The sequence below is a fragment of the Diorhabda carinulata genome, chromosome 8 (assembly GCF_026250575.1).
Source record: "Diorhabda carinulata isolate Delta chromosome 8, icDioCari1.1, whole genome shotgun sequence".
Taxonomy (NCBI): Eukaryota; Metazoa; Arthropoda; class Insecta; order Coleoptera; family Chrysomelidae; genus Diorhabda; species Diorhabda carinulata.
The window spans coordinates 19,859,581-19,884,804 of record NC_079467.1 but is presented as its reverse complement, the minus strand read 5'-3'; the positions used below and the strand labels follow the sequence as shown (position 1 = coordinate 19,884,804).

Genomic DNA, 25,224 nt, shown 5'->3' with positions numbered 1-25,224 from the left:
CCTTCCCAACTGCCTATTGTGCCTTTAGACGGTTGCAGTCCAGTCAGATGATGATCGTTTTGATTCCCGAGTGAAGTGATGGATCCAGGTTTCATCTATTGTCACATATCGACGCAAAATAACTGATTTTTTACGTGTAAACATGGCCAAACACCACTGTGAATCATCAACAAGTTGTTGTTTTTGTCGACTGTGAGTAAACGTGGCACCAACTTTGAAAACAGCTTTCTAATGGTGAAACGTTGATGCATAATTATAAACACACTGTCTTCTGATTATCTTTTCGGCCTCAGCTATCTCACTGAATTTAATTCACGATTAGATATAACCCATTTGTGGACTTTTTTTTTAATAATAACATAAATTGGACGACCAGAACGTTCACCAACATCGGTGTCTGTACGACAACGTTTAAATTCAGCAAACCAATAACAAATGGTTCTTTACGAAGAAGCATAGTCCGGATACGATTTTTGAAGCCAAAGCAATTATAAATTAACACGCGAAATTGTATTGAATCCATTCTTTTGAAAATAACAAAAGTGGCTTTACTTAAGCGACTGTCACTTTTTTCTGACTTATCGAAATGTCATGAAATTTTACAAATAGTCTTTTGTAAGTTGGTACTTCATAAACGTCATATGGGTTTGGAAATGGCAGCGCCATCTGTGTGTCAGTCAAACGACTTATTCAGTGATGTAGTATAATTTTCATCTATTTTTTTTAAAACACGTGTTAATTGAAATAAAATTAACGACATGTTTGATAGTTTGTTACAGTTTACAATTAGACATTTTTCGCAATTGAAATATGTTGAAAAATATAATAAATTTCGTTAAAATAAACTGATATATTGAATAATATGAATTCTCTTATTTCAGTTGTTAATTTGAGTTTATAGAAAATGTCCTTCCCCTTTAACTTTTGTGGTTTACCGCCACTGTCAATAATTTATATAAATTTAATTTTTCTCCAGATAAATATACCATATCACAATAAAATTAACGGCACTAGTAGAATTACTAGCAATATCGATACTGCATATAATGTGCAATCTAGCGAGAGTGTTTGTTTTTCTGATGTTTTTGTTAATAAACGTTTTTGAAGTGCTCGGTGATTGGAACAGCGATTTGAATAGTGACTTTTTAAACTGGAGTGATTATTTTGATAAATGGGATGACTTTTTTGGTAATTAGTTCTATCAGGATTCATAATATGTATTCAAATAATTTCACTTACGTTTTTATTGAGAGATTGTTTGAATTTGTGTAATCTAAAATAGGATTTCTATTTTTTCCAACAACTACAATTTCTAGTTCTTCATCAGCTTTTGAAGACTTTTCTAATAGAAATTAGTCTTGACGTCTCGACCTAATTTCCGTGGTTATGAAAATATATTTCCCTACGACCACTTTTGATAAATTGCACACTCATTTTTTCCTAAGAAAGTAGCTTATTTTATATATGCGCTAAAAATACTATAACAAAACATATATGTATTGAAATGCTTCTTTTTATATATATATATGGTCTCGAACAATAGAGGGAATACGCGAATACAATATGAATCTGGCTGGGTGCCGAAAGGCAAAAGGCCAAATTCAAGAAGACTGAAGAAGAATAAGAATAATATGATTTTTTGAGGTTATATTAGTGTTTACAATAAAAATGGCAAGTTTTTTGTGATTTGTCTTCAAATATATACTGGTGACTGCAAGATAATTTAAACATACTTTTCAACACATGTGTTTAATTGATTTTCTTATTTAAAAGTTACGTTTTATTGAAGAATTTTTTAGATTTTAAAATCTTATAGACCAAAAAACAAAAGAAGTAATATTATATATCAAGTGCCTTGTATTAATTGTGACGCTGTCAATATAGGGCAAACATCTCAGAATTTAGAAAATAGACTAAGTGGTCATCGATACGATAAAAAAATAGAACTGCATTAACGAACAATGAAATATCAAAAAAACATAAATTCAATTATAAAGATTCAATAATTATTGAAACGGAATCTAATACACGAAAAAGAAAATTTTTAGAAATGGTTCACATTCATGACAACGAAAAAGCTATAAATGATTTTTAAATAATTTAAGTAGCATTTCATAAATTCTAATAAAACTACAAATAATTTAATTGATTTAATTCATATTTGAGATGTGAGGACTAAGGAAAAATTATTTTTTTTTTATTTATTTTTAGTTCTATTTTGTTTTTATTCATATTTTGATGTTCATGATGAAGATGATCTATTGATCAATATAAATACGCAAATTGTCAGTGTCAATAACATATTTTGATAAAGACTTAAAGAAAAGTTGAAACGTCAATATTTATTTTTGTTTTAAAAAATTTTAAAAAAAAAGGACATATACATATATATTTATGTTTTTGAAAAATAAAAATTAGTTTTTTTTATTATTTTTAAATTTGACATTTCGACTACTTTCAGTCTTCATCAAAATATCAAAATTAATACATATATTTGAAACAACTAAGAGTGATGATAATAATAAATGATAGTATGCGAAGAAATTTGTAAATCAAAAAGAATAGATAAAATATGAATTTCAGAAAAAGATTTAACCATCCGAAAAAGTGATTATAATTCATGAGCCAAAAATATTTGTGGAGAAGTATTTAAAAAACAAATGGTAGGGTAGATATGTGAATACTAGCTATAAATAAAATAGAGAAAATATTTCCAATAGTTAGCAAAGAAAGAATAACTGAGGTCAATTTCACATATCTGTTTACTGGAATTTATCTACCATTTGGTTCACAAAAAATTAATATACAAGTCAGTAAGTCATATTAATATTAAGTATTACAATTTGATGAAAATCTTATTGATCTACTATCAATATTTTATATTTTTTCTAGTTGATTCCAGTGGATTCTTTCCACAAAGCAATACAGGTGATAGGTGAGTACTAACAAAACTGAATTACATCACACAATTAGTGAAACATAATTTTCATTTCATTTCTAAACAAAAATGATGCGTTCCTCGTTAGATAACGTATTTATTATCATTTTTCAGGTGCTAATAGATTTTTTCTATCAGCAATAGTTAGTTAATTGATGTTAGTACTTGTATAAATCAAAATATAATGAAATAATAATGTAAAAATAGAAATTTCTTACTCAAAATTGAAAACTAATTAACTAGATGTAGACCTGGAATTATTCCTAAATCAACCCTGTATATTAGGTTAACAAGCTTTGCTCAATCCTAAGTTCTAAATTACTTAAAATATTCTTGCGATTGTCTTTCGTACCTCTAATTAATTCCCACTAATTTCAAATTCAGCAAACGAAATTTTGATCATATTATAGTGTAATATCAAAACAATATTTTCTTTACTGATACTGATATTGCTAGATAGTCATGTGGCATACCGTGAGATTCGGGCATTAGTTTGAATACTGCAAAAATCGTCTATAAGATCGCGACAGGTGACAAATCATGGATCTATACATATGAGCCAGAAACTAAACAACAATCGACTGTATGGGTCTCACAAATCCAACAGAAGTTGTTCGCGCACGAAGTTATTCGAAGCAAAAGGTCGCCTGTTTTTTAGGAATAACTGGACATGTCGCCACCGTTCCATTAGAGCAACGTTGAACGGTCACAAGCATTTGTTTGCCAGAAATTGCCAGGAAAACCAAGACGAATTTTTCTCCACCACGACAAGGCCAGCTCTCACATATCATTTCAAACAAAAACGTTTCTGAAAAGTCAAAACATCGTATCAATGGGTCATCCGTCGTACAGTATTTGTTTGGCACACAATTATATCTTCTTATTTGGGCAGATCTAAAATAAATTGGGAGGTCAACGTTTTTCTACACCTGAAGAAGCGGTTGATGCTTTCAAATCACATGTTTTGGAGGTACCAAAAGTAAACTTATTGGAGAATATTTTGGAAGAACCATAAAGCTATATCCTATTCTAAATATTTGTTTCTATTTATCTATCTCAAAACTAAGGTAGCAACATCGTATAACCTCGATTAGTAAGTCTTGGACTTCTTGCACCGGGCTCAAATTCATCCCCCAAATTGACCCCATGGATTTATTTAGCGGCCGCCTTCTCCTAACTGCGATACGATAGATAAGACATGGATTCAGTTGATTAAATTCGTTGAGCAAAAACTTAATTTACCCATCCCAAACCGATTAGAGTGAACTTTTAACCATTATCCTATCACAAACTTGTTGATATATATGGCAAATATCACGAAAAAAACTAATTTTTACTGTTGGTTATCCTATAATATGTAATATAAGCTTGTCCACGTGCTTAAAATATTATTTCCTCTAGTTATTAGTTACTTGAACTACACGAAAATTGAAGAATTATCTAATGCTTAAAGATGTGTTAATTGTTAAATAATATACTACGCTGCAAATACCCGAAAAATCAAAAGAGTTATTTGTTATATTTTACTTTTTTTCAATCCATAACAGTATAAGAAATTCTATTCTCTCTAAATGCAAATTAAATTTAAAAAATTTTAAAGATCTATGAAGGTTGATACTGAAAAGAAATTTCTGCGGGTATCATTTGCCAATTAAAGATTATTAATTACAAATAATTTTAACGTATTAATTTATTGGAAATTTTTATTATATTTATATAGCAGATGATTGCGGTCAATTGTGAAAAGTACATAATGTTACTCTTACTAATGACACTAGATATTTGTTACATGAACTTGACCGGCTTTTTCTAGTACGTCCTTATATAAAAATGTATACTAGATTTAACAGAAATTTACTGTTGATAGAAATAAATCACAGTTTCATAATCATCGTAATTCTTCAAAATTAGGTCATGTAGAACAAGAGTTATTCAAATACAATGAGACACTTAATTTTTCTTTCTAAAATGACATGTTGTACATGTGTAATTTTTTATATACGAGGATCTTCCCAGAAGTACCTGGCTTGACTTAAAGATGGCGGTAGTTGCTTAGAAAATACCACTGTATTAGAAAGTACACAATCTATACAGTGTACGTTTCAAGTTTAAAGACGCTACATTGCTTCGTATTTGTTTGGCAGTCATCAATAATGAACGTTTTCAGTGAATTTGTAAACATGAAAAAAATTGGTCATCGTTATTTGATACAAAACTTTTATTTGAAAGGCCAAATGAGATGACGATTTCAGAAAGTGCGCGAGCTAGCAGACATAGTAGAACTTTCAAAAAGTGCGCTACATCGCATATTAACAGAAAATTTGGACATGATAAAGCTGTGGGCAAGATGGAAGCTCACAATGGATCAAAAATAGAGTCGTTAAGATATTTCCATCGAGTGTTTGGCAATGAGTCCATCACTTTACATCCGAAACAAAAGAACAATCAAAACAATGGAATGAAAAGGGAGAACCGATTCCAAAGAAGGCAAAGACCGTTCCATCCGCAGGCAATGTCATGGCGTCGTTTTTTTAGGATGCCTTTCATTGAATATTTTGAGAAGAAAAAACTATAAACGACACGTGTATTATGCGAACTTATTGCAACGTTTGTGCGAAAAAATCATGCAAAACGACTGCATCTGAATAAGAAGAAAGTGTTGTTTCCTCAAGACAATGCACCAGTTTATACATCCGTTATTCCAACGGCCAAAATTAATGACTTAAGTTTGAATTGCTACCTCATGCACCCTTTTCGCCAGATTTATCCCATTCGGATTATTTACTGTTCGCAGACTCGAAGAAATGGCTCGGTGGTCAACAATGAAGAAGTGATGTCGGTAGTTAATGTCTATTTTGAGGAGCTTGATGATTCTTATTATAAAAAGGGTATCAAACTTATTGAACATCGATGGGAAAAGTGTATGGAGCTAAAAGGAAATTATATTTCATTTGTTGGGCCAGGTACTTCTGGGACCATCCTCGAAAATGCTCATCAGAACTCAATTTATCAGAAAAACCTCTTTTAAGTATTCTGGTTTCATTGAAACTGTCATGATTCATTTTTTCAGATCATCAAGTGTTCATAATGCACAAGTAAATTATTTGACTAATATGGTAACAGAGATTCGACAACAGGGACAATATTTCCAACTACCAACCGATGCAAAGGTATACAAATCTTACGATACCTTTGCGAGAGGTAATTGCATTTCAACTTAAACGTATGAATGAGCAAAAAACAAGAATTTTGTGAATCAAAGTATATTCTTGAATGGAATAACATTATTTATGTCGTTAATGTAGAAAATTAGAAGGAATTATGGGATAGGATTTAGGTGAAGCATTCGTTTGGTAAGGCCAGGTATTTCCATTTATCTCTGCAGAATTGGGCTCTAGACATAATTGTGGCTCATCACTGTTTGGCTAGCAAATCAGCCTCATGTTGCCTCAAAGATAGGGCACCCAAATGAACTGGAGTTTACAGCCATCACCCATCAGTTCTTGTAGATCCTGTAAAATTATTTTGCACTCCAACACAAGCCTAGAGTTGTAGATTTAAACCGAATAAACAAGGTTATTCTTGCAATTTAGTATAGTTCGTACTCATAATTTTTAATGAAATACCCTATATATTTTTTAAATTCTTATAGTTCATTAATTAACGCGCTATACTATATTTTGAAGAGAATATTCATAATTTAATTCTAGAAACGAATATATGAAATACCAGATCTGTGAGTGATATATTACAAATTTGTATATTTACTGCTAGTTGCCTAAGTGACTAAACTTTGTTTATGAGATAAGTCCACAGCAAAATCCTACAGGAAAGGACTGAGATTGTTTGTTATAATATTCTGTTTCCATATTTGTTATTATTTCACAACTTCTAATAAAATCGTAACCTTGAAAGATGTAAATATCAATTCATATGTTTCATAGGATTCGGCACCTTCGATTTCATTATAATTGGCGCAGGACCAGCTGGGAGTCTAATAGCAAACAGACTTTCAGAAATAAAAAGCTGGAATATACTACTTGTAGAGGCTGGAGGGTACCCAAATAATGTCACTGATATACCTAATATGTACTTTGAAGTAGGATATACCCAGTACAACTGGGGTTTCGTAAGTGTCCCTCAAAAGACAGCTTGTTTAGGTAAGTATTGAAATAAGACTTCACTTTGATCTTATTACTATGTTCAATTTAGAGAACCGTTTGGTTTCATACTAACTGTATGGTACACCAGAGGAGCATATCGAGAGGAAGTCTGGTGATCAGTCTGAAAGGGTTTTCCGCTTCAGATTGCTTTCGATCTTCCATCTTTCTATTCCAGATTCTCCACAGCCATAACATATTTAAGTTCCACCTGGAATGAATTCGCATAATATTCTATGAAATTGCCAAGCAACGGAAAATTAATGAAAGGGAGTTTTGAGGTTACGAGACGGATAGTTCAACGGAATGAATTCGGAGTTTGTTCCACACTCGTAGAGGAGTTGCGGTTGAAAAGTGAACGACGAACATGAGTAAAAGGTGGACATACGGTTGGAAAGTTAATACAACTAACAAAACCTGTTCTTGAAAGTTGAAAACAGGTAAAGGGGACCAGTAACATTGTGCTGTTGACAGATTTTTTACATCCGATTGTTCAAAATACGATTTTTAACTGGGCTGTGAATTTTGATTTAACATTGGGTACACCGCGATCTTTTCCGTTCTTTTATGTCCAGAGCATTATAATCGTAAATTCAAGTGAAATGGCTTACGAGGCGTTTTGAGTATTGAAATAAATATTAACGAATAACAATACCGAAAAAATAAGTAAAATCAAAATATCTTTTGCGACAATAGTAGAATATTTGGTGATGCATCACAAGAACGCTTCAAAAGTACTTATATGTATATTAATTTTAGTATTTTAGGCGCCGAGAATACTTAGTGGAATGCACCCATTGTGATGTTAACTACATCGATGCTAAATTTACAGCTGTTACGAATAGTTATACAGAATAACCCCACTAGTTATAGATAAAACTGACAGTAAAATGTAAACAATAAAAACTAAATATGTGACACAAAAAACATCCTGTGTGTATCTTTTCAAAAAAAACTGTAAATAAGAATTATTCGTATTCCAAGATAAACTTTCCGTACCATATTGCTCGTATATACTAAGCTCTTATTTTTTAGGAATGGTTAACAGAACATGCGCTATGGAAAGAGGTCGGGGTTTAGGAGGAACAACTCTAGTAAATGATTTAGTTTATTCTAGGGGATCAAGTTTGGATTATGACAGATGGGCTAGATTGGTACAGGATGATAGGTGGTCCTACAAAAACGTCTTACCTTTATTTAAGAGAACTGAAAAATTCAATCATCGAGATAGAAAAGCTCCAGTAGATAATTGGGTGCATGGAGAAGATGGTCTTCTTAATGTCGAATATCATGTACCAAGAAGTCCTCAATTAAATGCTTGGCTCGATGCTCATAAGGAATTAAACTTACCAGTTGCTGATTATAATGCAGGAACGGGTCTTGGAGCTTCCCCAGCACAAATAAACACGCGTCGTGGGAGAACCCAAGATGCTGGTACTGCGTTTATCCTCCCAATATTGAAAAGAAAAAACTTACATGTTCTAACGTATGCCTATGTTACCAAAATCTTTATTGACAAACACAAGGTAGCCCGTGGAATTGCTTTCACGTATAACGGAAAAAACTATATCGCTAAAGCGACTAAAGAAGTTATACTCAGCGCAGGTGCATTTCAAACCCCCCAGCTACTTATGCTTTCAGGTATAGGACCTAAAAACCATCTGCAATCTCTAGACATCCCACTAATACATGATTTGGAAGTTGGTACTACATTAAGAGACCACCCGTGTTTTTATGGGTTAACTTTCAAAACTAATTATACGGAAGCCATTTTACCATTAGAAAATTATGTAGAACAGTTTCTTGAAGGAGTAGGACCTTTGACTTCTCCAGGAAACAACCAAGGAGTTTCATTTTATGAATCACGATTCACAAAAGGTAAATGTAGCTATAAGAAAAATAGTAATGTGGGATGGTGTGTGTTGTATGAAAAAATTCGTCGTTTTGATTAGAAGAACTGTATTCTGTATAAGTGTGAACATAATGTTATGGATAAAAATGAATAATAGGTTACCTTCTGTTAGGTAACCAAAAGTGGACTGCAATGATTAATCAAAAAAAGACTACCAAACCGAGAAGAGTCGTTTTTACTTATGAGAGCTCTTTATTCGCGTACTTTTGGCAAATGATCGTTAGCTTTTTCTCCAACAAACCTTCCTCCCACAACAACTTTTCCTTATCCTAAAAATTTTCCAACGTATGCGGGTGCGTAAGAGTTTATAAATAGACCTTCAATGTACCAAAATCTGAGTGAAAGGTGTTTTATTTATAGGTACAGGCTACCCCGACATCGAAATAATGTTCATACCATCGAACGCTACAAATGATCTTTCCCAGAAGGCATTTAGACTGACGGATGAAACCTATGAAGACGTTTGGAAAAATATTGATCGAGCACAATCATTTGTTCTATACATTGTTTCATTGCATTCTGACTCCATCGGTACTGTGCGTCTGAAAAGTAAAGATCCATTCGATTATCCACTTATAGATAACAGGTTCTTATCAGATCCTGGTAACAGAGATTTGGAAAGAATTTATGAAGGTATCCAAATAATGCTTAGACTTGCAAGAACAAAATCCATGCAAAAGTTAGGCACAACACTACAGGGAGGACCGCTGAGGGTGTGTCACAATTTCATTTACCAATCCAGAGAGTACTGGGAATGCGCTATTCGTCAAATGAGTATGAATCTTTATCATCCTGTAGGATCTACACCAATGGGGCCCAATCCTTCGAATGGTGACGTGGTAGACTCAGAATGTAAAGTGTATGGTATCAAGGGGTTACGAGTTGCGGATGGAAGCGTTTTTCCATTCACTCTTGCAGGACATCCAACGGCAGCTATAGCTTTAGTCGGAGAAATGGTCTCGGATTTTATTAAGCAAGATTATTTCCATTTTTAAATATTAAATTAATAAAACCTTTTGGTATTTTATTACTACGTACCTGAATTTATTATATATTGATAGTGACGCCACCAAGATTGTCACTGAATCTTCGGATACAACCTCGGTGATAATAAATTATGTATTAGCTTAATTTTACGGCTAAAAATTTGTAAACAGTTCCCCAAAACATCATTATTAGTTTCTTTTTCTTCTTGTGGTGCCCTCTGACCTTTCTTATCTTCCTGTAAAGGCAATTCATCAGCGTATTGTGTCTTACTTTGTCTAAAGCCTTTTCGTAATCAATAAAACATAAGAAGAGGTCCTTTTTTAGGTCTCAGCATTTTTGTAGTAATATAATAAAACTGATCAATGCTTCCCGTGTCCCAAATCCATTAAGGAAACCGAATTCTTCATCGCTAATGTCTTGTTCACATTTCTTGTAGACGCGTTGGTGAATAATTTTTAGAAACAGCTTTAGCACGTGCGACATTAAACTAATAAATATAAAATCTCACATTTCTTATCTTTGAAAGGGGGATAAAAACTGACGTCAGCCAGTCTTATGGAATGTTTCCACTTTTACACATCTGATTGAATAATTTAATGATAATGTTCAGATTCTTCTCCTCAGTTAGTTTTATGATTTCTGTGTGTATGTCATTCGGTCCAAAAGCTTTTCCATTTTTAGCATTTCGGATGGGTTCTTGTTTTAATATAGTCGGACTGTTCTCTTACCTTTCATATTTCTGATTGTCTGGCGTTATGTCTGAGAATAATTCTTGTATATAATCTTCCCATACAATATTTAGGTCACCTAATTCCGATAGAACTACATTGTTGTTCTTTCTAAGTCTATAAGTAGACCTTTGTTTTGTCCTTCCTGCTAATTCTTTTATTTTCTTGTGGAGATATCTTTCGTCATGTTTCCTCATCAATTCCTCGATCTCCTGACAGATCAGATCACTTACTGTTATATTTGCATGATGTCGCCATCTTTCGACGAAAAAATCATTTAACACTCAATTAGCGAAACTTTAATAACAATTCAAATTAAAACAGTTCACAATGTATATTAAATAAAATTTACAGTAGATACAGTTGTTAGTGTAAATAGAAACGAAACAACAAATTGACATAAAGTGATTCACACTTTTCATTGAACAAAGTTGAATTAATTTATAAAGCGTACAAACCTTGAATATTCTTAATCTATTTACATATGCAATGTAGAAAACTACAAGCAAATTATATTTAATCTTCCTCATTCGAAAATCCTTCAAAATCACTTTGAATGTCATCGTCCTGCACAATCAAATCTAGAGCTGCCGACCCAAGTTCTTCTGGTGGAGTAATATAAGCTCAAGCAAGATCGTGGCAAAGTTCCCCATTTTCTGATCCATCTAAGTTCCGCAACGAAACCATGCACTAGAAACCCACCGTAGTACATCCTATCGAGAGGACTGTTTCTGATTCCCATTTTTTGTTCTTTCTTCCTTACGGATGTAATTTTCCCAATTCTCGCGAAGTTTTGTTTTGAAAGGCTTCTTCCAGCTTGCATCTGCAGGTTGTAATAAGCGAGTACAACCGGAAGGAGTTTTAAATGGGTATTTACTTATGCTGACCGAACATCGAACATTTTATGGATAGGCGCACGGTCTAAAATGAGCAACCGCGGAACATTTTCTTCATCTGCACCCCTCACTTTGCGAACCCATTCTTTGAACGTTTCTCCATGCATCCAGCCATTTTTTGCAACTGTAACACGAATGTTTTTTGTTATAACAAGCTTTACTTGGAATTCTTCCAGATGGTTCTTTCAAAATACAAAATGCTGGCATCTTGTGGCCCGTAGTGCGGGCGCACAAAGCGACGGTAAAACCCAGCTTTCTACATCTTGTATTCGTTAGAAGAACACTACATTCACCTTTAATAATATTTGTCCAGTTTGACCGCACATCAAAACGACATATTGTCTTGTCCATATTTCTGATGTTATAGATTGTATAGTCATAAGTTTTTCGCGATTCTTCTACACAATTTAAAAAACATGTCACCTCATTTGTACCCATTCTCATTGCAATGTGAAATTTCTTCTTTGCAATAAACTGTGCCGTTGCTTTGAAATCGATTCCCAGCTCGTTCTGTCTCTCTTTCTTTCTCAAAAAATTCAAATAATTCTTTATACATTTTCTTCTGAAAGTAGTTTTCTATCGCTACCAATTTTTCGTTTCTTCTACAAATTTCCACAGACGTTAATTTCAAGAATATCTTTTTTTTAATCCATCAAACATTTCCGGTCAATCTGGAAATGACTGCTTGCTTTATGTAGTGACGAACCATATTCTACATTCCACTTTATAATCTCTAACGTTTTTTCTATAGTACAGCTTCAGTGAGAAGACATTTTTCAACAATGAGCAAAAACCATGTGTAAAACAAACATACTTCAAGTGACTAGTGATTTATTTATTTCAGCCTCTCCCGTTCCAACGAAGCTTCGAAATCAATCACGTGACACGAGCGAAACGAAACGGACGGCGCTCACCTTGGTCGAAGGTCAGCACCTCTTCAAACCTGTTTTTTTTTCTGAATGAAACAGTGAAAGTAATTAACTGATTACTTTATTTTTGATTCATAAAAACGCAAATTTATATTTTTTTCTGACGTTAAGTTTGCCAGAAAAGTTTTAAGGCAGTGGCTCCTCGAGGTAAATAATTTTAGATGGTTATACCTTTGTCTCCTTGATTTCATCAACTTCTGTACTGAAATGATGGATTGTTGGAACGGTTGCCGTATAAAAAAAATCTCAATCACCAAACACTAATTTACATCTTTACCCAGGTCTTTACTAAACTCGACTGCTATAATTTTATAGTCTTGAAAGAAAATTCTAAATGTTTTGGATCAATGATTCCAGAATTTCCAACTTAGTAGTTACTAGAAGTGGCAAGTACAGTATCAAAGTAGGAATACTCTAATAAACTTGAGCATGAAGTGCAGAATAATCAGTGCCGGATCATGTGGAGGGCTTGGTGGTGCTAAGGTACCGGGCCCCACGCCAGTGGGGGGCCCCCTTCTCCCCAAGCAAAACATATAATATTCATTCATACCACATTCATATTCTTACAATTCATACCACAGGTAAAAATACAAAATCAAGAACTTCCCGGTTATTTCTCTAATCGATCGGACAAAAAGGCCAAAGAAAACAACAATACAATTTGTCCTATACTAGTATTGAAATGGATAGTTGATAACGATATGGCACCTGTTTTCCCAAATGTGTATATTGCTTACAGACTTCTTGTTACTATCCCTATAGCAAATTGTGAAAGCGAGCGATCGTTTTCAGTATTGAAAAGAATAAAAGATTTGCATAGATCTACTATGGTGACGAAAGACTATCTGCATTGTCTCTTCTTACAATAGAAATCGATTTACTTCGATTGATTAACTTCGATGACTTGATAAAAGAATTTGCTGAACCAAAAAGGCAAAAAAAATATTTTTGATTAATATACGATTCTTTGTATTCTTAACGTGTACATAAATTTTTATTTGTTATTGAAGTGAGTTTAATTACACAAAAATCTCCTCTGCAATGAAAACTCGAATGTTCTTTTTCCTAAAATCCGCCGCCTTAAAGGGGCCCCAACGTTATATTATATCCGGGCCCCGAAAGGTCTTAATCCGCCACTGAGGATAATTATGGAATTATATGGATGCTATTCCAGTTCTACAAATAGCTTGATTTGACCATTAATTCTGATTACGATACCAGTATTTGGACAGTTTATAAAAAAGAAGATCCCTGCAATAATGACCTTCTCGTGGCCGTCTGGTATACCCTAGAGAATATAATCAATAATAAACTCATATTTAGCGACGATAGAGCCGAAATTATAATGAGCTAAAAAAACTAAAAAATAGCTAATATACTAATAATAGTAAGCTAATCAGTAGTTTCAAAACTTTCTTATTTACATATTTTTTTCTATAATTTAAAGTTAGCTTTACTGTTGTTCTGCAAGAATCTGCCAGAGAAACAAAATGGTTTAGCAAAACATGTTACAACAAAATTCGTTTGACTTTAGTTTCTCACTACATCTTGAGTAATATACAATTCATGAGATAGCTTAAGATATTAATAATTGTATAAAATGAGAACTAAAACACGGTTAAAGATAAATTATGTTTTTGTCACTTAAATTGTAATCTTGTTTGACATCATCCTTCTTGATTTTCTTTATAGACCTCAGATGATTCTGAAAATTCATTTCATCCAGTTGTCCAAATAAAAGGTTCTAGCCTATCTTCAACATCCAAGTAATTGTTCAATGTTTCTATTGATTCTAAAGTCTGATTCAATAACAGGTGACATCGATTTAACTGATGAGACAATTCTGCTACTTTTGATAATTTTTCAGCATATTTAGCATATTTTTTTTGTCTATCAGTTGCAGCAATCACTATTTTGACTATTTCTGCATCTACCTAAAAATCACATAAATGTTTTTAAAATTAATATTTGAGCTTTTACAAAAGCTATCTGTTACAAATATTAGTTCAAAGATGTTGTTACTAGGATTTTTCAATATAAACACTCTGTAAATATTCTTTTTCATGAAGTCATATTCAAGAGACATAAAATTTGAAAAGTGATCCCTTCTGGTACCATAATCAAAAAAAGTATGTTAATGATGTTAATAAACTAAACAAGATGGTCATCAGAAGAAACTTTTACCTTCTAAATAAATTCCATTTACCATAAATCTAGTTTATGAATTAATAAAAGCAAATAAGAAGAAGCACATGAAAGTATGTATAGAAACAATAAAATCTTAATTTTTGTTATTATTGATTTAATGGATAAGATAGTAAATAATACCTGATAGAAAAAATACGTAGACAATAGAAGATTAAAAATTATAACATACAAAATACAGACAGTGATTGTGAAGGATTTTGGAGTTCTGAAGAAGAAGAAGACAGTACTGAGAATAGTACAGAGGAAGAGAAGATAACAAAAGTAATTCCAGTGATGTTCAAATACCAAATGTACCATGGATTTTTTCTGGAAACCCTTGTCCAGTGTTTCCTTTTCAGGACAATTTTAGTATAAAGCTTGACAATATGAACAAAGATAACCCTATCCAGCTGTTTAAATGTTTTTACTGACGAGATTATAAATAAAATCGTTGTTGAAACAAATCATTATGCGTACCGGTATTTCAAATATATTAAATACAAAAAATTAATCTCAAATATAAAAATGGAAAATTAAGTAAAAACTTTGTTAGTTCTTCTCAATATTTGGGAATTTGCATGAAACCATGGTGTAAATTATGTTTTACAAAATGAGAGAATATCAAAACACCATTTTTTTCTCTTATAATCATATAAAGATATAATAATGACAAGCACAATTCATGACTATAGTAAATAATTAGTAAAAGGAGTTCATGGTCGAAAAACCGACTATGATAATATTTATGCATTTTTTGAATGTGGCTTATCTTAATTCATTTATTTTATACAAAAAACTACAAGAAAGAATCACCCGCCTCAAGTTTCTCTTAGATTTGGAAGAGCAAATTGTAGAACTATATGCCACAGAAAGAGATTATTTTAGTTTTTGTAACACTATGCCCAAGACATATATATATATATGCTAGCAGATAACAAATCTTGCCAATGAGCAGCAAATTTTATTTGAAATAAACCACTTAAGAGGTTAAATATCCTTGAACATTCTTATTTAAATTGAATGAGTTTATATAAGTATCTTAAAACTCCATCAGTGGGTACGATAAATATTTGTTATTATACAAAGTTTAAATTAGTGAGGTCCCATTTCACATAATGAACAATAAAAATATCTAATAGGTACTTCACCTCTCTAATTCTTAGTGTGATTTGATTTTGTTCAGTGGCTACTAAATTTGCAGCAGCAGTCAAATGATGTTGATATTTTAAACAAAGATTACGAATTGGTGTTGGGTCCAATCTTTCTAAAATTTCTGGATCTCTTGCAGCTGGTAAACTTAAAGTTGCTCTCATTATAGGTAAAAACATAGGAATTCTTTGTAACCTAACAATCTCTGGATCTTTTTCTGTAGCAGCAGAAGTTGCGGTAGCGCTTCGAACTACTACAATATTATGAGCAGAAGTTTTAGTTTTTCCTGGTTTTGGTTGATGTATTCGACGTGAAGTTTTTGATTTAATAAGTTGTTTGTTTGTAAGTTTAGGCGAGTCTAAAAAGAAACACGTGAAAAATGCAAGTATATCCAGATGCTAAAAAACTACCTCCGATAGGCCTATTAACAGTATAACTTATATACGGCAGGTCGACATCACTGCATACACTAGGACCTGGTGATATAGATCCAGGTCTATTAACATCTACATTTTCACCAGGAAAATCACTTCCACCAGGGTTTGCAATTGTATGCTGCCTTCTAATATTTGGTAATTTCGATCTATCTTTAATAAAACTAGTTTGTCTTTGTGCATTTTGAGTAGCAGACTGACTTGAGTGTTCAGAACCCATTGTTTATATTTTAGGTTAAAATTTATGAACCATAGTACATATCCCAGAATTAAATGTATACAGACATGCGTTTCATTGTGACATCCCCTCTAGTATCTGCACATTAATCTTTTTAGTCAAATGTTGCAGAAAATTAGAAAAATCTTTGACAGCTGGTATTGCCTATATAATTATAGGTGTTAAGAAAACGCGTTTTTAAAACTAGTAACATTTCTTTAGACATTAAGGGTACATTTCTAATGCAATTCGAGGGTAAAGTGGAAATACGGCATACAAGCTTGGCATAGGAGATACAATGCAATTCAAGGCTAAACACCGTGCTGACATGGTCAACAAAGGTTGCAAGATCCAAAATTTTGCATTTCGTGCCGTGCTTGACAGATGCGCACTTGGTCGAATTATCATATTGCGCATTTTGATTTCAAATAATCTGAAGTTGTGTTTCTAGAGAAGAGTTTCATAGTTTATTTTTGTATCCATATTGAATCAAAAGACGATCCAGTTAAATCTATTCTAAAAAAAACCAAAAAACTGGGGCAATCGCATTAGAAATGTACCTTAACATGTCCTAGATTTCTTATATTCCTTTTTTTACTGGAAATAAATCTGATATATTAAAAAGTAAAAATAAAAATACTACTTCAGAGTATGTGAAATAAAAATGCATATCACAATTCGACCTACTGCAACACCGTGCTTAGTGTACATGTACCATGCGCGCCACGAAATGCATAATCTTAGTGCTTGTAACCTCTATGAACCGTGTCAGCACGATTTGTAGCCTTGAATTGCATTAGAAAATTTAATATTGCTTCTCGTATGCTAAACAAGAGTGCTACACCTTCACCCGCGAATTGCATTAGAAATGTACTCTTAGTTTCCTATCCAGATCAATAGATTTCTTGTTATAATGTTGGTCATCATGGAATTAACATGCTGGAGCTGGTAGCTGCATGGTAATTTGACACTGTCAATAAAATCAATTGTCTATTGTCATTTTTACACATTTTGAAAAGTGAAACAGAGTTAAGAACAATGTCGAAAATTAAACAAAACAAAAAAAGAAAACTCCAGGCTAAAACTGCAGGAGGCGTAGAATTTCAAATAGACAAGCCCAAAATGAAATTTCGTCTATTTGATGAAAAGGCACAAGCCGAAGAAGAACATTTGTCCCAAATTCTGTTTGGAGGAGCCACGAGTTTCCTACAATGTCTTGAAGAAGCTGAACAAGAAGCAGGATCATCTCAGATAGTTGCAGATTCTGGTGTAGGCGAAACTGATACAGACGATGATGACCAAATACTTAAACCAGCTTGGACTGATGAAGATGACGACGGTATAGACGTTGGCCAAGCCCTAGATAGCCAACGACGTAAATTACCTTCTGGGGGAATTAATTCTGTAGATAATAAATATTCGAATTTGCTTAAACACAAATTTCAATCTACAGTGGGAACGCCGGAGTGGGCTTCTTTGAATAAACGGAAGAGACTTGAATCAGACTCTGATGAAGAGATATTACAAAGTTGTGGGTTTATTTCAAAGACTACGAAAGCTCATTTACCTCCCAGTTTACTGGAATTCAAAAAAGTTAAAGATTTGAATTCTGAAACATATTCAGAAGGCCCCTTCATAAATTCTGTTGAATTCCATCCAACCTCTAGTGTAGCATTAGTTGCAGGAAATGGAGCAATTGCTACATTATTTGCAGTTGACGGTAAAAGAAACAACAAGTTACATAGCATTAAATTCCAACAATATCCAATATTATGTGCAAAATTTCTGCAAAATGGTAATGAAGCTTTATTAGGATCTAGACAATCCCATATTTTTAGTTATGATTTAATAGCAGCAAAACCAATTCGATATAATTTACCACAAGGATTGACACAATCTAAAAGTTTTGTTGTGTCCCCTAATTCCCAGGTTATAGCTGTTGTTGGAAAATGGGGAGAAGTCCATTTGTTATCAGCAGTTACAAAGGAAAAGATTGGTTTGTTAAAACAGGAGTCTGAAGTTACTGCACTTACATATAATCCAACAGGTAAGAATTTCCTTTTTTAAACTTTATATAAATTCATATTTCAAGTTATAGTAAATATAATTCATTTTATCCATATGTTAATGAGTTTTGGTCCATTTTATAAAGAAAATTTTTACAGTAAAAGAGTTTTCTCTCAAAAAATTAATAGGATGGATACAGGGTGTCTAAGAACCTTGAAAACCGGGAAAAAGATGAGAAATTCGCAGAGCCGAAAAAAACTGGGGATTTCATGTGAATTTTCAGTAATTTTGAGTGAGCCTACCATGTTGATTCTCCCTCCCTCGTGAATCTATGGTTAACTATCTCAAAAGCATGATACAATTTGTTCTAAGACAGTCATTCCAGATAAGAAATGTTCTTATCCATTACTTGTTGCTCTGAGTTCCATGCAAAATATGTGCTTGAAAAAATTCATATTTTCTCTGCAAACAACAAATCAAAAGCCATCATATAGGGCTTTCAGAGATAATCGAATCAGATTACTTCGAATAAGATGAAAAACTATTCCAGATGTGAAAAAAAAGTTTAAGAATTAAATTTTAAGAAACGTAAATTTCTTTTAATTTATTTTTTCTTTCAAACAAATTTAGATTTTCAATAATAATATATATATATATATATATATATATATATATATATATATATATATATATATATATATATATATATAATATATATGTAAATTTATTCCGTTTTAGGAAATCTTTTGTTTGGACATAGTGATTATGGTGAAATTACAGTTTGGGATATGAATATGCAACGAGTTAAACATAAATTCACCGATGAAGGTTGCCTTCAAGGTACCACACTGTCTATATCTCCTTCCAACCAGTTTATTGCAGCAGGATCTGCTCAAGGAGTAGTCAACCTTTATGGTATGGAAGATGTTCTAAAAACAAACTTACCTAAACCCAGAAAGAGTATAATGAATCTTACAACTGCCATTAAGGACCTAAAATTCAATCAATCATCGGAAGCATTGGCTTTTTCTTCAGCTGAAATACAAAATTCTGTAAAAATATTTCATATAGGTTCAGGAACAGTGTTTAGTAATTTTCCTAATTATGATACAAAAATGGGTCATATAAATGTTTTGAATTTTTCTCCTGGTAGTGGATATTTAGCATTCGGCAACAAAAAATCTGTTGTTTCATTATATAGGTTAAAACATTTCAAAAATTATTGAACTATTTAATAAATTAATGATAATATGAACACATCTGGTCCCAGAAATTAAAAATTGACTAATTCATAGTTTTTGTATATAAATTGTCTTGTTGATCAAGAAGTTGAATTTTGGAAATGAAAAGATTTGTATTTGTCACATAATATTGGGAATATGTAACATAACTATCTTCTTAAAAGAAAGTTTATCCATTATCATCATCACCATTGCTAACAGATTAGATTGCAGTTTATGAATACTTTTAATTTAATTGGAAATAATGAGAATTTCATGTGATATATAACCTCCATTTTTGCTTTCAGTAGTATTAGTATTTATATTGTATTTTGAATTAACTCCTTTTTATTTTTTCTTAATTCTCTTCTACAATGGGTGATTAAATATAATCTTGTAAAAGAATAACAAACTGGAAACTTCATTGATGATCATCTATAAAAAGTGCTAATTGGTCTCACTTGAAATATAAGTTTTAAATTTACAAATGTAACATATCAATTTCAATAACATGAATTTTTTCAGTTACTGCCTATTTCAGCAATTTTTTTTTAAATACTTTCATGTCAACTGTAACATTTCTGAGTTTTATCCATGCTTGTTTTGTGTGATTATGAATATTTATACCAGTCCCAAATACTGAAGCGCAACAACCCTGTGGTAGTTTTGGAACAACCGTATGTATCATTTAATGGTCTACAGGTTCTTACTAATATTGTCTACTTAATATAGATATTTTTGAAGACTTCTATAATGGTAATTATAGCCTTTCGTAAACAATTTTTGGAGTATATTTTTCAAACATTTTCCTTCAACCAAAAGTTGCAGTATTCAAACAATTTGGTAGGCTTTCTTAAAATTATGTTATCAAAATACATATATTTAAAATTTTCTTTCCTATTATGAAGTTCTTTTGCCAATTTTAACATTAGTATAGTTCCTTTTGTATGAAATCTTAGATAATTTGAACTCATTTAGGTGTAGCTCATTCAATTCTACGTCCTGTTTAATTTTACACAAATCAGATGAATTGAGATTTTCACTTCTCCCGATGCAGCACCAAGTTTTGTTTTATGAAAATAACTCAGTTCAGATATTTGATGAATAATTGAAAAGTTTGAGGAAAGATTAACTTGTTTTTTTATTAGTGCTTAGTGAGTTTTATTTTACTTTTGTATTGACTAGTGCATTTTGGGTTAGAATACAACGAACTGAATGAATGCCTCTATTTGTCATTTCATTTGACTCACCATATCAAAGTGAGAACAGGTGAGCTGATACTATCAACTCAATTTGAAATAAATCAGATCATTTGTAAAAGGAAAGTTATGATTTTCGTCAAATAATGAATATGTATAATAGAAGCATACACAATATAACCTAAAATGAAATAAAATAATGAATTTGAAATATTATTTTGTCTATTATTTCACCATAAGAATGTTACATATATTAAAACAAGAACTTTTTAATGTGACAATACAATTTTTCCCATAAAATTAGATTTTCTGTAAATTCAACTTTAATTGTAGCTATATCTATCTATTTTAATACTTTGGTTCACTCAGTAGATATACTACACATTAATAACTTTAAGGGTGTTGAAATATCATGTATATCCTTACTTTGCATGATTGTTTCTTTATTGGTAATATAATTCATGTTCAAAATTAATGGAGAAATGTTTAAAAAAAAATCTTATTTTATATTGTATAAATTTACCCAAACACAATATGATAGAAATGTCCATCATCATGCAAAGTTATATCATCAGCTTAGTACTAAATAGACATAAAAGAGGATATAATTGGATATTTTTCATTCTTTATGATAATTAACAAAACAATTATTTTTATTTAGACTTTACATTTACGACAAGAAATTGTAGGGTTTACCGCCCACTGTTAACTAATGTTCTGCACCATCTGTTTTTATATCTTTTGGAGGTGGAGGAGCTGGAGAAGTCATTTTTCTTTTTGATTGCAGTTTATCCTCAAAGGTGGTAGTGCTTGGCCGACCTCGTTTTATTTCTTTACTGGTTCCTTTATTACAAAGAATAAAGTCAAATTAATTTCTGAATTGGCTCATTGTAAGTAGATTTTTCTTATGGTGGTTTCTTTCCATGACATTTTTTCTATAATTTAACCACGCATTTATTACTGCAAGATCCAGTATCCATAAGGTCTACACCTCACATATGTTTATTACACTCTTGAACAATGGGCAAGTATTTCCAATTTTTTCCTTTTTTGTCTTGTCATATCTGGAAACTTCAGTGACAGGTAAAGCCTCAGCATAGGTGAATAATAGGGTTACCATTTTATTATCCTTCCATGCCTACACCATCAAGTGTAGATACTCTTTCTTAGTAACTTCTTCGGGGCTCTGATTTTTCCATGAAGGTTTTTCTGTCTGGTAATTTATTATTTGGAATTCTATTTTGTTGGTTAGTTCCCCCTGTAAGAATACCTTGTTTTGTTAATAAATGTACCAATGGTAAAGAGGTGTGAAAATTATCGAAATAATTCTTGGTACTTACTGAAGCAAACAAACCACCACATTTCCTGTAGCACCAAGAGCTGGTTCATCTGGTAAATTAAATTTCAAATTTGTGGGTATATCTCATTAAATTAGATAGCACATATAATTTGAAACACCATTTATGGGGCTTATTGGGCAGACATTGCTTTAGGAAGTGTCCGAGTTTTGTTCATTTACACAAAGTCTTTGGTCTATTGGTACCGTATCAAATCTTTAGTTGAGGTGCTGTAGTTCAAATTGAATTTTATGGAGTCTATCATGTTACGGGTGTCCTACGGGTTTATGAAGATCATTATTGTTGAAAAGTAACGATAACTTATGTTTTAAAATGTATTCAACGGCATTTTTGAAGCAATCGGTTCATTATCAAACTTTGGGCACCAGTATGATCTAGTGCCCTAAAGTTTCTGCACTGACATGTATAAAAGAATGCCAAAAAACAAAAGATGTAGATGAAATGAAGTTACATTGTATTATATATAGGTTTGTTTGTTCCACTAATGTATTGGTAAAATCCTTTAAAATAAAATGGGTGAAACACATAAGCACATTGATACTTGACTCTAGATTGCGCAGGCAATAGTTTGAGAGAAGTGTTTTTAGCATCTTCTATTATTTCTGGAGTACTTCAGAAAATCATTTATTTAAACACAAATCACAATAAACTTTCAAATTTTATTGTAGACACTATTATTACTCAGTAATAGTAATAACACTTAATTTTAACATTTAAATTACCTTGTAGTCACCAGTATATATTTGAACACAAATAACAACAAACCTTTCATTTTTATTGTAAACACTAATATAACCTCAAAAAATCATAATGTTTACTTCTTTAGTCTTCTTAAATGTGGCATTTGAATAAATGTATGTTTTGTTATTTTTTAGTACATGTGTGAAATAAGCTACTTTCTTATGTAAAAATGTGTGCGCAATCTATCATTTTCATAAGTGGTCATAGGAAGATATAACCTAACCTCCATAGTAATGTAAAATTCTATCATGTGTAATTTTTTAAATTAAAAACGAAATCATACGTTTATTGCAACTACAACTTCAAACTCGTTTTATTAACAATGACAATATGGTTTTTTTAATGCAATGCTCAGTAAAAAGGTATCAGACACGATCAACTTAAAGTGAACTTTTATATAATTTTTGGGCATTCAATATTATAGTGGAAATTTTCACCATTATGCAAAGAAGGGATATGCTCATAAATAATTATGATGGAGTAATCCACCATTGATCTAGTATGTGAATATGGAAAATAACTTGTCGTATTTACCTAAATGAATAAATTAGAATTAATGTTTTGAGTCTATTTTATTGAAAAACTATTTTAGGTCTTTAACATAACAGTAACCCATTCCAATACTTAAATTTAGTCATAATTTGTTATTTGGTTCAAACTTTTTTTTTAAATTTAATATTTCTTTTACTGTCATCGCCCTATCTTTCTACTAATCAATATTTTATGCTACCGGGGAAGGCTTCTCACATTTAGAATAATCTTCGATTCCTAAATCTGACAAGAAATGAAAGATAACAACTTTAGAGCGGGTAAAAAAAGCTGCTGCTTCGTTTCGCCAGGATTTTGGGTAGCTATCAACAAAAAAAGCAAGTATATGATGACCAAGTCATTCGAACTTCTCTTAAACCCAGCACATTGAAGAGCACAACTACAGTTAACTAGAGATCATTTGGACTAGGAAGACTATTTAAAATGACATGATATTCATTTGTAGAAAATCTGACATACTACAATGATATCTATACAGATTGTCTTGTAATCTGTCACTTGACTCTCAATTTTCCATCAGCATTTAAATTATATAAATGTTCGATGAAATAGCTTAGAAAAATGAGCACACAGATATATAAACAATTTTCGTTAATTGTAAACAATTGATAAAATCAAATTTCAAAAACATTCCATCAGTTTAAAAGGAATATTTAAATCGATTTTTCAACAAAAAAGTATTTGTTCACTCGATTAAAATTTATGATAATTTGATAATAATTAAATGATTTTGACTATGATAGTCAACTTATAAAGTATAAAGTGTTTTGCTGGTTGCATACTAATCATTATGTAATGATAAATTATTATTAACAAATATGCATAATGACCATAGGTATGTAACCAGTATAACAGGGCATATTTAGATGAAATACTCAAGATCATATATGCAACTAACATAACAATACAGAGTATCGTTAGTTGCATACTAATCAGGGTAAGAACGAACCAATTTATAATGTCATGTTTCATTGAAGCCCTTGTAATATTTTTTGTTAACGGTACATTGTGATATGCTGCATTGTCGACTACAAGAAAGGACCTTTCAAGAAAATTTGGCAACAATTGGTTTTCAACCCATTGCATAAAGTTTTGATGGCGTTAGTCCCTGGTCTTTTCACCTGCAAATAATTAAAGAGAATGTAATGAGATACCTATCTAATTTAAAATTTTTGAGACCTTATAAAATGGAAATTACCTGATTTAAATATTAGCAGTCTGTTCTCTATAATACCAAACACTTTTCAACCTCTACCTTCCATAACTCGAACAAAGCTATTCACTAAACAGGAAACTCAAAAGTTTAGTTTACTTCGCAAGTCTTTACATTGATCTAGTCACTGACACAGACTTTTCTGACAAGACCATTGAATACTTCCCTTGCACGCTTGCAAAACTATGCATCATAAATCATGTACTTCAATGAAAGGACCACCACTGTCCTGTGATTTCTTCATATATACCTATGCTTAACTCCAAAGTGAATGTCACACAGTACTAAGCTATTATTACCATTGTTCATGAACTCTATCATCTACATTTTTCTTTATTATAATTTATGCTCAAATTTAACTATTTATGTTTCACAAATTAATAGGAACAAAAATAAGAAA

General features: G+C 31.8%; 3 protein-coding genes and 1 long non-coding RNA gene across 4 annotated transcripts; 2 read left to right on the top strand and 2 right to left on the bottom strand.

Annotated features, from left to right (window-relative positions):
* Window positions 1-2,898: 2,898 nt before the first annotated feature.
* LOC130897346 (uncharacterized) lies at window positions 2,899-10,026 on the top strand. The gene is made up of 5 exons (XM_057806155.1): window positions 2,899-2,935; window positions 6,009-6,139; window positions 6,883-7,098; window positions 8,134-8,976; window positions 9,371-10,026. Exons 2-5 carry the CDS (start codon window positions 6,052-6,054, stop codon window positions 10,003-10,005), a joined length of 1,782 nt encoding a protein of 593 aa, XP_057662138.1. The 5' UTR covers window positions 2,899-2,935; window positions 6,009-6,051; the 3' UTR covers window positions 10,006-10,026.
* Window positions 10,027-12,595: 2,569 nt separating this feature from the next.
* LOC130897345 (BLOC-1-related complex subunit 5) lies at window positions 12,596-16,877 on the bottom strand. Its single transcript, XM_057806154.1, has 3 exons — window positions 16,297-16,877; window positions 15,886-16,244; window positions 12,596-14,484 (listed from the first exon to the last, which is right to left on the bottom strand). Exons 1-3 carry the CDS (start codon window positions 16,538-16,540, stop codon window positions 14,269-14,271), a joined length of 819 nt encoding a protein of 272 aa, XP_057662137.1. The 5' UTR covers window positions 16,541-16,877; the 3' UTR covers window positions 12,596-14,268.
* A 606-nt stretch (window positions 16,878-17,483) lies between these two features.
* LOC130897343 (U3 small nucleolar RNA-associated protein 18 homolog) lies at window positions 17,484-23,362 on the top strand. The gene is made up of 2 exons (XM_057806153.1): window positions 17,484-18,584; window positions 19,283-23,362. Exons 1-2 carry the CDS (start codon window positions 17,576-17,578, stop codon window positions 19,768-19,770), a joined length of 1,497 nt encoding a protein of 498 aa, XP_057662136.1. The 5' UTR covers window positions 17,484-17,575; the 3' UTR covers window positions 19,771-23,362.
* On the bottom strand, window positions 22,967-25,077 carry LOC130897344 (uncharacterized). The gene is made up of 2 exons (XR_009059690.1): window positions 24,810-25,077; window positions 22,967-24,732 (listed from the first exon to the last, which is right to left on the bottom strand). It is a non-coding gene; the product is annotated as an uncharacterized LOC130897344 (long non-coding RNA).
* Window positions 25,078-25,224: the final 147 nt, after the last annotated feature.

What these genes read in the sequence shown, in the direction of transcription:
- LOC130897346 (XM_057806155.1), top strand. Translation starts at nt 6,052, where the DNA reads ATGGTAACAGAGATTCGACAACAGGGACAATATTTCCAACTACCAACC. An exon ending in TTACGATACCTTTGCGAGAG is followed by an intron (nt 6,140 to 6,882) that starts GTAATTGCATTT and finishes TATGTTTCATAG; the next exon opens with GATTCGGCACCTTCGATTTC. An exon ending in TGAATCACGATTCACAAAAG is followed by an intron (nt 8,977 to 9,370) that starts GTAAATGTAGCT and finishes TTTTATTTATAG; the next exon opens with GTACAGGCTACCCCGACATC.
- LOC130897345 (XM_057806154.1), bottom strand. Translation starts at nt 16,540, where the DNA reads ATGGGTTCTGAACACTCAAGTCAGTCTGCTACTCAAAATGCACAAAGA. An exon ending in TGTTAATAGGCCTATCGGAG is followed by an intron (nt 16,245 to 16,296) that starts GTAGTTTTTTAG and finishes GTTTCTTTTTAG; the next exon opens with ACTCGCCTAAACTTACAAAC. An exon ending in TCACACTAAGAATTAGAGAG is followed by an intron (nt 14,485 to 15,885) that starts GTGAAGTACCTA and finishes TGTGATTTTTAG; the next exon opens with GTAGATGCAGAAATAGTCAA.
- LOC130897343 (XM_057806153.1), top strand. Translation starts at nt 17,576, where the DNA reads ATGTCGAAAATTAAACAAAACAAAAAAAGAAAACTCCAGGCTAAAACT. An exon ending in ACTTACATATAATCCAACAG is followed by an intron (nt 18,585 to 19,282) that starts GTAAGAATTTCC and finishes ATTCCGTTTTAG; the next exon opens with GAAATCTTTTGTTTGGACAT.